This window comes from Chaetodon auriga, chromosome 20 (genome assembly GCF_051107435.1).
Source record: "Chaetodon auriga isolate fChaAug3 chromosome 20, fChaAug3.hap1, whole genome shotgun sequence".
In the NCBI taxonomy this organism is placed as follows: Eukaryota; Metazoa; Chordata; class Actinopteri; order Chaetodontiformes; family Chaetodontidae; genus Chaetodon; species Chaetodon auriga.
The window spans coordinates 13,103,539-13,117,880 of record NC_135093.1 but is presented as its reverse complement, the minus strand read 5'-3'; the positions used below and the strand labels follow the sequence as shown (position 1 = coordinate 13,117,880).

At 40.8% G+C, this 14,342-nt stretch overlaps 3 protein-coding genes across 3 annotated transcripts; 1 reads left to right on the top strand and 2 right to left on the bottom strand.

The window, feature by feature from the left end:
• Positions 1–251: 251 nt before the first annotated feature.
• On the bottom strand, positions 252–1,970 carry ptges3l (prostaglandin E synthase 3 like). The gene is made up of 7 exons (XM_076759690.1): positions 1,891–1,970; positions 1,656–1,769; positions 1,388–1,454; positions 1,146–1,244; positions 764–853; positions 533–595; positions 252–366 (listed from the first exon to the last, which is right to left on the bottom strand). Exons 1-7 carry the CDS (start codon positions 1,923–1,925, stop codon positions 358–360), a joined length of 477 nt encoding a protein of 158 aa, XP_076615805.1. The 5' UTR covers positions 1,926–1,970; the 3' UTR covers positions 252–357.
• Positions 1,971–2,858: 888 nt separating this feature from the next.
• Positions 2,859–9,952, top strand: kat7b (K(lysine) acetyltransferase 7b). The gene is made up of 14 exons (XM_076760713.1): positions 2,859–3,046; positions 4,128–4,278; positions 4,377–4,625; positions 4,787–4,869; positions 5,357–5,440; positions 5,676–5,774; positions 5,874–5,984; positions 6,178–6,369; positions 6,559–6,648; positions 6,820–6,960; positions 7,954–8,047; positions 8,265–8,411; positions 8,533–8,639; positions 8,870–9,952. Exons 1-14 carry the CDS (start codon positions 3,029–3,031, stop codon positions 8,969–8,971), a joined length of 1,668 nt encoding a protein of 555 aa, XP_076616828.1. The 5' UTR covers positions 2,859–3,028; the 3' UTR covers positions 8,972–9,952.
• Positions 9,488–10,896, bottom strand: LOC143339470 (uncharacterized). Its single transcript, XM_076760714.1, has 6 exons — positions 10,696–10,896; positions 10,452–10,548; positions 10,267–10,296; positions 9,995–10,048; positions 9,749–9,820; positions 9,488–9,617 (listed from the first exon to the last, which is right to left on the bottom strand). The coding sequence occupies exons 1-6, from the start codon at positions 10,807–10,809 to the stop codon at positions 9,583–9,585; spliced, it is 402 nt and encodes a 133-aa protein (XP_076616829.1). The 5' UTR covers positions 10,810–10,896; the 3' UTR covers positions 9,488–9,582.
• Between the last annotated feature and the right edge of the window lie 3,446 nt (positions 10,897–14,342).

The window sequence follows — 14,342 nt, the reverse complement described above, 5'->3', positions numbered from 1 at the left end:
TCCAAAACAATAACCAGTGGTTAAAAACATCATTACATATCACCAGCTGTTACATAAAATACTCATCATCTGCTGACATGTGAGCATTTTAAACGGACTTGAATTTAAAAATCTCTCAATACAAAAACAAAACATGGTTGATACAACTTATTTTTATTAAAATTGACAATGATCAGTGTACAGTGGACAATAAAATGTCATTAAATAATCCAACAGAAAATACACTTATGTAAAAACAGTATCTTGGCCGATATCATAGCAGACAATACAAGCTCCTGCACACAAAGCCTGGTCTCCAGTATCCTGAGCAGTACATTAATCGTGGTCTCCAACACAGGAGAGAGGGAGCTGTGAGTCTCAGTCAGACTGTAGGGGAAGGGGGAAGAAAGTCCATTTCAGCATTTAAATGACTAGTAAAATAATACATCACAGCTTTGCACTATGATCAGAGGGTGAGCTAAAAGTTACTAAATTAGTCATTATTCACTGTATGTGTCGTGGAGTAACAAAACTACCATAACTCTACACTTACATCACTAAGATCGCCCATATCTGGTGCCGCTCCTTTATTGCTGGCAGACATTTCTTGGATCATCTGAAAAAGGAAAGACAAGCGTTTACACACTCATAACCATTCACACACACACACACACCAGAATCCACATCCTTGGAGAAATAATGAATACTGCAAAGCACATGCACAGTTCTCTACCCTCTTGAACATATTCAGACTTTCAGACTTGAGTTGATCTCATGTACTCACATCTACGTATCTATCATACTCTTCCTTTCCCTCGTCTTCTTCATGCTCCCAGTCCCTCCAGTTATCAAAGTCCACAGAAATCCAGCTGGGCTGCATACAGGAGGGGAAACACAACAATTAAAAAAAAAAGTAAAAAAGTGTTTTTGGCCAAGTGAAGTTGAGATATTATTCAGCAGCACACTGCTTCATATTCATCCAGTTTTGTGGGGTTCATTTTATTTGTCTACAGTTTAGTAGTTTGAGACACACTTCTATTTAAACTTGCAGATATCAGGTATCAAGCCCATGTTCCTTACCATTTCTATAGATCCATTCAAATCTCTATCTTAAAAATAGAATCAGAACATGCAGAATAAAATTTTCATGAAAATGAAAGACTTGCCCTAGCTTCATCCTTCTGGAGACGAGGCCACGCATAATCAGGCTTCACCTTCCTCAGCAAGACATTAATGGTGCGTTCATAGACTCTTTCTCTGGAGTCCTTTTAGAGAGTTGAAAGGATAAAAACACACTTCCAGTATATTTAACTGTCTTCATTTCACATTGTCTGTATATCTCAGCATTAGGCATACGAAATGAGTTATTTTCCGCTGGTTTCATCATGCATAAAAGCTGGATACTTACATGGATTTGAACTTTGTCGAAGAAGTGCAGCACATTGTAGAACACATCATCTGTGTTGTTTTTGCAGCTGTTGTAAAGACAGGACAGGTTGTTGAGAGAACAGTTTAGTACACAATATACACAACTGGCAACATTTTATAGCACAGACAGCTGGTCATTGTCATTTCAATCCCTGAACATAGCGGCTAAGATCGCCCACAAACCCTGTTGCGCACTCTTACACATGACAGAGATAGAGAGCAAGAAAGAGATTTCACTTTAAACTCACCATAAAATCATTTTGTCTGCCTGGATATCCACCTGGACATCTTTAGGTTTCTGCACAACAAAGTTTATTGTGACATATTTCTTTCTGTCAAACCACAGCGCTTGTGCTGGCTGGCTGTTAGGACACAGAGAAACTGTTAGGGCTGTGCATCAAATAAATGATAACGCTAGTTTTCATTTAAAAAGTGAAACTATAATCAAAGGGATTAGTAAAAGAGCATGTGTTGGTCTCTTACCTCTCTTCTGGTCTCACAATTTTGGGCTTGTTCATTCTAATTCTTGTTCAAAACTTTGACTCCCACAGAGTTAAAAGCATGTGGCTTGTTCGTTCAGGCTGTGTGCTCTAATGCAGTGACCAGGCCCCGGGGGCTATATATAGAGCAGCTGGTATCAGCTGCTGGGAGACTTGCCTGCCACAGCCTACCCCCTACCCTATAGTTTGTCAGTGGAACTCTCGGGAAGACAGATGCATTTTCTGGTTTCTCCAATAATCCAGCCTCCCCCAACTGGGTGCAGAGAGGGTGATGGTGGGGGCAGGAAGACACAAAACTGAGAAGTGCATGTCAACAAATAGAAAATGTGCAAATGGCATTTAGAACCAGGGAAGGCAAAAATAAATTCTCGAAGATTTTTTTTTTTTTTTTTTAGATTTTGTCTTATTCTTTTTGTGGACTGCATTCATTGATAAGCAAAGTAACTCACCACCACTGTGGAGGAGATGTTTGAATTCAATATAATTTGTCAAGGGGAGTGAGGGAAATTTGGATTCATAGATCAGCTGGGATACTCACATTTTTGATCCACGCAAAAAAGTCGGTCAGACCTTGAAGACAGTTATTTGAAATGGAGAGATAATCAAATAAATACATTTAACTCAAGGTACATCAACAAGCTTTTTCCTGGAGCTATCAACTGTATCTCACATCTTCCATTAAAGTTAGGTATTTAAACTCCAGAAAAGCAAGTAAGACCTTGATAATTTTGTCAGATTTCGTGGTTAAACTGTATTAACTCGAAGAGCATGATGGCTCAATATACTTAATCTTGTAAAGGTGCTGCAAAATTGTTTACCAGATTGTTAGTGGTGTGGTGCAGTGAATCTACCATACCAACAGGGTTTTGGAGTGCCGCACGGAGTCGCCCCCTGCAGGTCTGGCGGCTTACTCTCCGTAGATTTCTCACCGGAAATGCAATTCTCTGCTCTGTCTGTGCGGGGAATGTGGCGCGAGAGACCCAGGCAACGCTGTGTACATATAAACTTCTGCCTGAAAAATAATCAATAAATAGTTTTCTTTCGTCTTTTTGACCAAATTTTGTGGAATTTTGCATTTTGTGACTACAAACCCACAGGAAGCGCCGCTCATCAAGGTGAAAATGCCTCGCAGACGACAGGTAAGAACAAATGTAGGTCGCACAAGAGGGTAACGTTAGCTAACTTAGCACCGATGTGTTCCCCTCTCCGAATGGGGGGAACGCTCCACCATATTCCAGTCAATAATCCGACAGTTAAGCATGCCAAAACATTGCTCTGTTTGTGCATACGTTCAGTTCACCAAATGTGTTTCATTGAACTTCAATTTTATTAATTGTCATATTTACCTTTTGTCAACATTTTACGTTAAAAAGTAAGTTAACGTTAACGAAATCTTAGTGGGCGGCAACGAGCACCTACACCAAATCTAAATGTTAATCATGGGTGTTATTGAAATAAAACGTTGCATTGTGGTCCACATGTAAGCCGAATTTGTCATAAGACCACAATAAATGGCATTATATTAATAATACGTCAATAAGTCCAAGTAGGGAAGCTCAGCAGTAAGCACTAACGTGTCACCTTAAACGGCGTGATTTGTTAATGCAATTTGTTGGCACTGTGTTAGCCGTATGAGAGAACGGGGACCGCTTAGCTAACGTGACTCGCTAAGCTAACAATAATAATAGGTTGCTGAAGTGCTAGCCCGGTTAGCTACTTCGCTTTGTAGCTAGTGTTATGGCTATCAACTGTCACAGTGTTTGATTAAAGCTAGTTTTTATCTGACAAAAAACCCCTCAAACTCAATGCTAACTGCGGACAAATAACGTTAAAGTTTTAATAGTTAGCCACAAAGGTTAGTGTCTGCTCTTCAACGAACTACGAACCCGGCTACAGCGAGCCATCAGCTGTCTGCGGCCTTTCTCGCATGATTACAGAGTTAGCTGGATTAAAAAAACAGTGGCCAGACAAGCCAGTTAACAACTCTTACTATCCAAGCATCCCGTTTTCAGAGATTTTGTCACCATGGTTGTCTGATTCCATACTTAATTATTAGCGAACTAGCCTCATTGATTGTGCTTTGTAAGACAGAGCCCTATTGCTGTCATGTTTAATTTACATCTCTGACACTTGTCATGACACATCATTGTCTAAATGTTTGAACCATGATTATTAAATTCGTGTAGGATTCCTCTAATATAAGTTTTCTGCCCCTGACAGAGACATATGGCTGGCAGTGGTTCAGATGGAACTGAAGACTCCGACTCCTCTGCTGAGAGAGAACAAACCAATAGTTCAGAAAGTGATGGGAACATGCCCAAGAGACAGCGTCTCACCAGAGCCTCGACTCGCCTAAGCCAAAGCTCTCAGGGTTCGCCAACATATCCTGTAAATGAAGTATAAAGCTTATACAGTGTTCTTTATCTCAGCTGTTTAATCAGTGTGATGGTTTGACTCCTGTTGCTTTAGATACTCCAGACTTGAAGCGAGCAGCGGACCATGATGAGTCTCCACCATTGACGCCCACTGGGAATGCCCCCTCCTCTGAATCTGAACTGGACATCTCAAGCCCCAACGCCTCCCATGATGAGAGCCAGGCCAAAGATCAAGCCAGCAGAGATTCAGATAAGGACCTGTCCCATCGACCCAAGCGCCGGCGCTGTCATGAGACATACAACTTCAACATGAAATGCCCAACACCGGGATGCAATTCACTTGGTAATCCCTGACCCTTTGAAAGTTTTCATTTCAATTTCAATAAAGACCATCCCTGATTATTTATCTCAACACACTGAATTTGATTTGTATCCAGTCACATTTTGTACTCTCGTAATGTCCTTGTATTAAAATAAATTACTTATTTTTCTCACTTTGCCCAGGTCACCTCACAGGAAAACATGAACGTCATTTTGCTGTATCAGGTTGCCCTCTTTACCACAATCTTTCTGCCGATGAATGCAAGGTGAGTATCTCAAAAACAATGCACATCTTATTGTCTTTTTGCTGATCTTCTGATGATGTCAGTCGTCTAGTGTCATTAGCTGTGATGAGGATAGCCAGCATTGTTTAACTCACTGTCTTGAAATATGATGGCCCTAGTTGTATTTTCGTTTGCTTTGTTTGTCCTCCTTCATCTTCCGTGATCTATCTCCCTTCCTGTAATCCCTCTAATATTTATATTAGTTCATATATATTTTACAATGCCTTTGGTTGTGTACACTGAGTTACATCAGTCTGTTGAAATGATGGGTGTTTAATATGATGGTCAGACTCAGCAGTGTAGAAGTGTATTTTTTAATTTAGCCTTTATGTCAACAAGGGGAAGCTCAATTAGATTGTCCTGGCTATAACAGTTTTAAACAATAAGTTAATAAAGCCAAGCAACAGATGACAAATTGATATTTTTTTGAAACATAGTCTATAATCCTTTGATTGCTCTTTGATTTTAGGTGAAAGCCATCAGCCGTGAGAAACAAGAGGAGGAGGTGAAGGGGCAGGAAGAAAGCAACTCACGCCATGCAACTCGCCACCAGGTAGCCACTTTTTTGCAGTGACTAGCATCATATTAATTAGGTGACATTTCTAACAGGATTCATGTGAATGTTATGTTGGACTGCACAATTGATGGTATGCAGGTGGTCCTCCACAGAATTTCTCACTGTTTTGTCTAACGTCCATAAAATATCTGTCATGTTGTGCAAGTGAAGGTGTTATCGTGCAGATCCGATATCACCGTGAAAGCCAATGTATTGTTGTCTTGATTTTCAGACACCAACATCGAAACAGAGCAGATACAAAGAGCAGGTGGCTGAGATGAGGAAGGGGCGAAACTCTGGCCTTCAGAAGGAGCAGAAAGAAAAGCACATGGTAGGTCACTGGCACTCCATGTGTCACTATTACAACTGGCACGACATTGTTGTGTTTGTTTGTTGAATTCAATATTGTCTCTTTCTGTCTGGTCCCCAGGAGCATCGGCAGACACACGGCAACACCAGAGAGCCTCTGCTGGAAAACATCACCAGTGATTATGACCTGGAGCTCTTCAGGAAAGCCCAGGCCCGTGCATCTGAAGATCTGGTAAAGTGCTGTTTAATACCTCCATCACCGCCACTGTTGCATTAAGACTGAATATAGTAAAATTATTCCTATTTCTGTATTCTTCAGTATTTGCTTATTTGAATAGCCAATTAAGACCCAGTTTTCAGTATCTTAGCACAACAGGTTTTGTTGTGGTCACACCATGTGTTCCCTCCTGTCTCCCCTCCTGCAGGAGAAGCTGCGTATCCAGGGTCAGATCACGGAGGGCAGCAACATGATCAAGACCATCCTGTTTGGCCGCTACGAGCTGGACACCTGGTACCACTCACCCTATCCCGAGGAGTATGCACGTCTGGGTCGCCTCTACGTCTGTGAATTCTGCCTCAAGTACATGAAGAGCCAGACCATTCTAAGGCGACACATGGTGAGAGTCAGAGACCGAAAGCTCAAAGTCCATGATTCGCCATTCATGTCAAATACTAATCCTGTTTGGTATTGATGCTTCATATGCCTATCAACACTGCATGATGACCCTCAAATACAAGTATTTGACCTACGTTATGTGTTCATGGTCACTGAGTTCTGATGTGTGTTTAATTATGTGTCTTTCCAGGCCAAGTGTGTATGGAAGCATCCTCCAGGAGATGAGGTGTACAGAAAGGGGGCTATATCTGTGTTTGAAGTTGACGGCAAAAAGAATAAGGTAGGGAGGCCGGACTTAAACATGTCTGCTTTCTTTATTCCTCCTGGTTTTATCCAAATGGGGAGATGGTTACATCTGCAAAGCAAGCGTCACAGACAGTGGCCACTAACCTTTTTAGACAATCAAATAAGCAACTGCAATACATGGAGTAAGTGCCGTTTTTATCCCCAGATCTACTGCCAGAACCTGTGTTTACTCGCCAAGCTCTTCTTGGATCACAAAACCCTGTATTACGATGTGGAGCCTTTCCTCTTCTACGTCATGACTGAGGCCGACAACACCGGCTGCCATTTAGTAGGATATTTTTCCAAGGTAAATGGGAAAACAAGTTTAGATTTATGGTGTGTGTACATTAGGGCTGTCAAAATTGGCCAAAAATGAAATGAAAACCACAGTGGTTCAAAGCTTTCGAAGATGTATTTTTACGCCTTACGCCCATAAGGAGGAAACCAGTACGAGAGACATGCTGCTTGTATATTATTTCAACATAAACATTTTTTAAAAGATCTACAGACCTACAAATTACAAAGTAAATAAATAATGGACTCTACTGTGTTGAATTATGCGCTTGTTTCAGCTTGACCTACATTTCATTTTCAATCAGCGAATGTGACGTGTGTGCGGTTGAACACGTTCACATGTCCTGGAAGACATCAATGTCCTGGATAAGTGGGATGAATTCTGGTCACATGTGTTTATGGACCCTATTTTCCCATGTTTTTTTTCTGTCCAAGTGACTAATGGAGATGACATTTGTTGAAGTTATTCCAGTATTGAATGAGAGCGCAGCAGCCACGAAACACGCTATAATTTAGTCTCTCCAGGTGTTTGTGCACCGTCTATGTACGTCCAAAAAAAGTGTTTGTTATTGCCACTGACAGCTCAGGTTGTCATAGTAAGTCTTTGATGGCATTATGGAAAAGATCCCTTCAAAGATAACTTCTTGTTCAAGAATATGATCCGTTTTGTTTAACCAGAAACAGCTGTTATCGTGCTCTCGCCAAAGCCACCAGACTCCATTCACAAAACCAGTTATTTAATTATGGTAAAATACGCTCCATTCAAACATGACTAAAACAAAATAAAACTTGCCAAAACCTTCTCGGTTCATCTTTTCACTGTTCCAGCAATCATCACTAACCCTGGTTTCACTGAAAACAACTCTTAATTCATGATTTTTACAATTCATATATGAATTAATATTCATTGACAGCCCTAGTGCACATAAGAATCATATAATAATTAAATAGTATTTTTGAACACAGAAGCAACTGCATTGTTTTTCTTTTTTTTTATCACTTCAAGGAGAAGAATTCCTTCCTGAACTACAATGTATCCTGTATCCTGACGATGCCACAGTACATGAGGCAGGGCTTTGGCAAGATGCTCATTGACTTCAGTATGTATATGTTTGCTTATTTGTCTCTTATTTTCTCAATGTTTATTGAGCCAAAGTGATTGAAATGACACGGTTATCTCAGATTTATTCTTGATTAAATGGTAGTTGAATTTTAGGAATGAAATCAACATGATTTGACTATCATTATCATATGTTTGCACAGTAAAGAGTGTTCTTCGCAGCCTCTCTCGCTGACTGGCCTCTGTGCTTGGTTTAGGCTACCTGCTGTCCAAAGTGGAAGAGAAGGTGGGCTCACCAGAGAGGCCTCTGTCTGACCTGGGCCTCATCAGTTACCGTAGCTACTGGAAGGAGGTGTTACTCCGATACATGTACAATTTCCAAGGCAAGGAGATCTCGATCAAAGGTGAGTGAGAAGCTGGCTGCCCACTTGCTGATGGGAAAGATTTCTAAACACCTGAAAACATATTCTTCAACTAAAGTAGTGCACAAAAAATACTGACTGTCTTCATGTCTGTGATGCACAGAGATCAGTCAGGAAACTGCTGTCAATCCGGTGGACATTGTGAGCACCCTGCAGTCTCTGCAGATGCTGAAGTATTGGAAGGGAAAGCACTTAGTGTTGAAGCGACAGGTAAGATGCCGCCCTGTTGGTCTGCGTAGTTTCTGTTTTCTATCATTGTTTATCATCTCTCTCTCTTTACAGGTAAACAAATCATTTAAGGATGGGCATGAGTACATTTCAAGATGACATTATTTTCATAGACCACAGTCCTGGCGTGTTTGTCCCTGTTGACTGTTGACAGCAGTCAAGCTTCGTCACTTACTTGACAGCCTGGTTTGTTATGTCTTTCTCTCTCCCAGGACCTGATTGATGAATGGAAAGCAAAGGAGATCAAGCGAGGCAACAGCAACAAAACCATCGACCCGAGCTCACTAAAATGGACCCCTCCCAAAGGGACATAAGCACCAAGATCCTCAGGCTACTCAATGAACTCACCTCCAGCCTCACCAGCCACAAGTAGCCTAGACCAGCGAACTGTCAATGAAGACCAGTGCTCTTTCTTTCTTTCATGTTTTTACCCAGCTTATTTCTGCCCCCTCCCCCCCTTTTTTTAACTTTTATATTTTACTTTCATTTATATTTTAAACGCCATACGTACCAAGTCCAGTGATTCTTGAACGTCAACCAATTAACAGCGGAGAATCTGTTTGTCCCATTTGTGTTAAAAACCACCTACATCTACTAAGCTTTGAATGTTAAATGATAAATGGTCCAGTGTGGTGGATAACATGAATGTTTTTGCTTTGCTCAGGCAAAAAAAAAAAAGGAGAAAAAAAAAAAAACATACCTACATTTGGCAGCATTTACAGGCAGTCATTTTTATTTAATTCAAGAAATGTGCATTTTGAAGATGGTAGCTGTTTTTTGTTTGGGATTAATACAATAATTGTTAGCATGAATTGAAACAGTAAGCAGAGTGTATTTTGAGGAGTATGATGTACGGTAGTGTCTTCTTTGGTTGGTGTAAAATTGTATAGATCATAACAATATGTCCTTGTTTTCTCTTGCTCCATCAGTACAGGATTCGGACCCATTCCTTTGATAAACCTGCCAAATAATGGGACAAAATATTCAGATATTTTTAATTTGCTCAGTGCATAAAAAATGACGACAATACCACTGTAAGAATGCACATAGAAATAAAACAACCTCAGGTTTTTATACTGATACAATCATACCTTGCTTGTGTGGTTTCTCCAGGACATCGACCGCAGTGCTCGTCGCAGAGGGAACTATTCTGGTTAGAGATTCTGCGAGGCACAAAAAGCATTTTAACACCACATTTTAATGGGACTGTCTTTGCTTTGTACTTTTTAATCATAGCTGTTAAATGTGTATTAGCAATTTGATATTTTTAATATCAATAAAGCTGCCTTGATATTTTAAAATGAGTAAAGATTTCGTTCCTTGGGCTTTGTGCTCACCGCCACTGGAGATGCTTCTTCCCATCGGGCCCACAAACGTCTCTCCTTTATTTCCTGCAAAGTGCGACAAAGATGCTCACACTGAAAAAAGGGGCTGTTTCATGGTTGCAGTGTAATGATGCTGCTGCCATAAAGGACACTGAAACAGTTTACGCATCAACACTGAAATCCTGCTCTCAAAGAGTGCAGTTTAGAGAGGATTGACAGTTTTTAAACAGCATTACATTAATTTTATCATTACCACACTTCTCAACCAGCATCAAGCTACTTACGTCTGTTTACTCGGAAAGGTTTCTTTGTACCTGTGAGGGGGAAAAGAAATTACCATTGTTTTTATTCACTACTGCTTACTTGTATAATTAGCCTGAGAAACACATTTAAAAGCCAAAAGGAAAAAAACAACCCTTGTTGCATGTTACATTATGTTTTTCAATGCAGACAGGAGGTTAGAGGTCACCTGAGCGTTTCCCCATGAGTCCATAGAAGCGCAGGGCTTTAGATCGTTTCATCAGACTAAGCATCGGGTGGGTCAGACCTGCCTCCAGTGACTCATCCTGACGGGATAAACCCACAACACATTTGATTTCATCTATTGCATTAAAATCACAGTTGTGTAGAAATTTGAGAGCATTTCTGCAATAAAAACAAGTCACATTTATCCATATTCTCTCTGATCAGAACGTTAAATGGCCGATGCTCACCTGCCAGTCTTGAGGTAACCCTCCCTCCTCGCCCACAGTAGAAGACAGTGCCTGGTAAGTTTGCAGCAGAGCACATAAAGCCACAAAAACAAGCTGGACCTTCCAGTTATCCATCTCTCAGTCAACAGGAAATGCTCTGCTTCTGCTGCTTCTCTCTTCAATCAGTCGTATGTTCCTGGCTGAAAACAAGCTAAAACTGCATCTAAAAACGATGTTGGCCAGATGTGATTCAGAGTTATTCTGTCTGCCCCAGCTGTATCCAGGGTGCATTTATACCTCTATACCCCATGGTGCTAGACCCCTCCCCTTCAAACATCATTATGCATTTGCCTCCAATGCATTTCAAAGCTAATTTGCTATATTACAATAGGAGGTCTCTTTTCACCTCAACTATTCAGTATTTTGCAGCCAGTGCACATTAAACATCTGATGAATCAAAGATCACATTGTTTCCAGTTGAGGATTCGGTATTTCTGTATTTTATCATATAGCTGGAACTAGTAAGTCACCCAGAGATTTACGAGCAGTGTTAAATTCTAAGGAAAACCGTGCGTCTTCAGTAATATTCAAGCTTAAATATTTGCTTTTGAGACGGTCACCTTTGATCTCCAGTTTTATCAGGCGTCTGGGCAGCGATTGGTCTAAAAATATTCTCTGATGTGCACATGCGTCTTTGATATCACTGGGGAAGAGGGCAAGACGTGCAGGCGTGTGACAGCGATGCTCTGCAAATATAGACCTGTGCTTTGAACGTAGCGCTTCAGCAGGTAGTTAGTTGACTTGGTGAATGACTGCTAGCTCAGGATTTATTATGCAGGGCAACTCAGGTGTGACCTGTAAAGTCAAATGAACTGGCTTAGATGTGTGTCCATGTAACACTGATGGTCAGAAGTCAAGCAGATGATGAGATGAGAAAAGAGCTTATTTATACAAGGCTGCGAGTAGACAGTTGACACTTCAAGTGCAGTGGAATATGCATGAACTATATTACACACCCTAACCTGAAATGTACTGAAATAGTTATAAATGTTAATATTTATAATTTTTCGGTTCCTCGATATGTCAGTAGGGTCATTCATTTTCCATCTCCGGAGATAATAACACTGTTATTAAACCTTTTCATGATCTTTACATACTTAGCCATTTAAATGCTCTGTTTAAATGAAAGGTGAGCTCTTTTTCCAACACTCTGGCCATAGAAATTTCTGGAGAGGCAATTACTTGACAATCTGTGCGCTGTGAGGACACCCACTTGAAACAAAGCTGACACACACACATCAAACGCTTTGTTTCGCGCACAGGTGCTTCTCAAAGCAAGAAAAGGCCCGAGACAATTAGGCCTGAAAGGCAATTACACCTGAACAGCCCTCGTGTGCACATAGTCTAACCCACAGCTAACGTGGAGTGCTGAATCAAAAGAAATCAGAGGCACAGCATCTGCATATGAAATGGTTCAGTCACAAAGAGCTCGCCGTAATGACAGAACGCTGCAGCTCCGTGTGACGCAGGGTTTAGCGGTTTGGAAAAGGCCATTTCAGGATGTACGCTGCTGCTGGTGTGAGTCTGATGTTAACCTCTGACCCTTTTCACCTTCCCATGTGTGACTGTGCCAGTGTTTTGACATGGTGTTTCAAGTGATGCATTGCAAATGTAATCACAGGTGTGCAGTCACTGTGCCCTCTTTGATTCTGATAAGACAAGAAATATGATAACTTGATTGCTGTGGTGAGCTTAGTGTTACTGAGGGAATCCCCCTTGCCTGCTTCATCTTAGAGGTACATCACTTACTCATTTGCTGACACTGATTGGCTTTACTTTGTACACTTGGTACACTGTTGCCTTTGTTACTGAATGCAGCCTGCTGTATTGCGCTGATCATCATCAGGCAGGGAAATTGTACATGGCAGATGCAGTCTACAGTATCTGTGCATGATTTGTTTGTGGTCTGAAGTAATAAAATCCACCATATTGTCTCTTCATGTGAGTAACTGATTTCATATGGCTTATAGTAAATTGTCAGTTTGCTAGTCTCACTGCTTGTCTTGCAGATGGATGGATTTATTTTATTCCTCCTCACCTAAGAAAAGCTGCAGGTGCATACAGATAAATGACGCAAGGTGGCGCTACTTGACAAAACCGGTGAAGGACAGCTCATTGTTAAGGGCTGAGGGCCATAATCTCCTGTTGACAGGCACCGTGTTATCAGATGAGTCGAGCCCCACAGATGCTGCACTGTGGTGACTTCAGACGAGAGGCCTGATATCATCACCTCTTAGCCTGACTGAGCAGCTTTAAGGCCAACTGTTAGACCTGCTATCTCCATACAATCTCAACATCTTAACACTGACAAATGAGTGCATTCATGGGACTAAGTGGGCTCCACTGGAGCTGGTCAGTCAAGTAAAGAAAAGAGACAAAGCCTTTGTAAATATGTTGTCATGGAAGTGTTTAACTGGAAGGTCTCGTGCAGACATGTTTGAAGACACATAAAAAATGCTTTGACTGTATTTGAATAATATTTTCTGTCTGATGCAGCAGATGAATGTGAAAACAGTCCACTAATGCAAATACATGATTCTGCACAGCGGAGGTCAAACAATAAGCAAAATGCGTTTTTAAGTGGAGGGGGCCCTTAAGTTTTAGCTTCCTTGCTACCTTCAAGTTGACTAAAACATTAAGGATTGAGATTTAGTTCAGCATTTGCTGAGACTGTAAACGACCTTAAAGTTGCCAGGAAGTGAAAATTGTGTGTTATAATCACATGTGTCTTGTGCTATATGTCACTATATGAGTGCTATATGAGTGATACTGGATCATATTTTATGGAGAAAATACTGTCCGGTTTTACTTGTGATGTCCTTCAGCTGCTCTGTCTCAACTAGCTTGTTGCTCAAGTAATTGCTAACTGTAGCTAACAAGCAGCTTCCCAGTGAAAACGGCCTTACTGGGACTGAACAGATCGCTAAATTCAATCAGCAAATGTTCTCCGTTAACATATTTTCACCAGCACATTTATTCTTTCCCCAGTGAGGATTACTGGATTATGTCTGCTGTGGCCTTGTTAAACGTTTGTGACAGCATACATCTCATCCAGCAGGTGGCAGTGTTGTCAAAGAGGTGAACTCCCAGTAGCCAAACCTGCAGTGCAGCTGCTTCAAAAGCCAAAATGTTGCCTCCATGTCACTGCAGATATTTTCAGAAGACTATGAAGTTCTCATAGTGAATTTATTGTCTGTATGTTTGGCTGACAAATGCCAAAACGAAAGAACGTGCAAGTATTGCCTGGGGAATGTGACACATAGTATGATTTGTTGTTTGATTTTTATGGTTCATTTGTGTTCTGTTTGGGAGTTTTAAAATCATTTCAAAAGTGCCAGCAGGCAATGTTTTTACCACCACAAAGAAATTTGGATATTTGTTGTTTTAAACTGCGGTGAGGTTCTCACTGTGTTAAATTATTAAAAGATCAAAACCATATTGCTGCAAAAGGCTATTTTTGCATAAATCAAGAAAAACTTGGTACTTTGTGTCATGACATCTGCTCAGACCACATTGAACCTAATCATAACAACACTTTTGGAAAAAAAAAAAGCTTATAACTTCACTGGGAAATGAAGCCACTCTGCTAATTGTTTTATATTTGAAGC

Coding starts and splice junctions, on each gene's coding strand:
- ptges3l (XM_076759690.1), bottom strand. CDS start 1,925: ATGAACAAGCCCAAAATTGTGAGACCAGAAGAGAG. Junction 1,455..1,655: donor GCAGACAAAATGATTTTATG/GTGAGTTTAAAG, acceptor TCTTTACAACAG/CTGCAAAAACAACACAGATG. Junction 854..1,145: donor TCCAGAAGGATGAAGCTAGG/GCAAGTCTTTCA, acceptor TCCTGTATGCAG/CCCAGCTGGATTTCTGTGGA.
- kat7b (XM_076760713.1), top strand. Junction 5,775..5,873: donor AGCAGAAAGAAAAGCACATG/GTAGGTCACTGG, acceptor TCTGGTCCCCAG/GAGCATCGGCAGACACACGG. Junction 8,412..8,532: donor CAAGGAGATCTCGATCAAAG/GTGAGTGAGAAG, acceptor TGTGATGCACAG/AGATCAGTCAGGAAACTGCT.
- LOC143339470 (XM_076760714.1), bottom strand. CDS start 10,809: ATGGATAACTGGAAGGTCCAGCTTGTTTTTGTGGCTTTATGTGCTCTG. Junction 10,549..10,695: donor GGTTACCTCAAGACTGGCAG/GTGAGCATCGGC, acceptor TTATCCCGTCAG/GATGAGTCACTGGAGGCAGG. Junction 9,821..9,994: donor AAGAAGCATCTCCAGTGGCG/GTGAGCACAAAG, acceptor TGTGCCTCGCAG/AATCTCTAACCAGAATAGTT.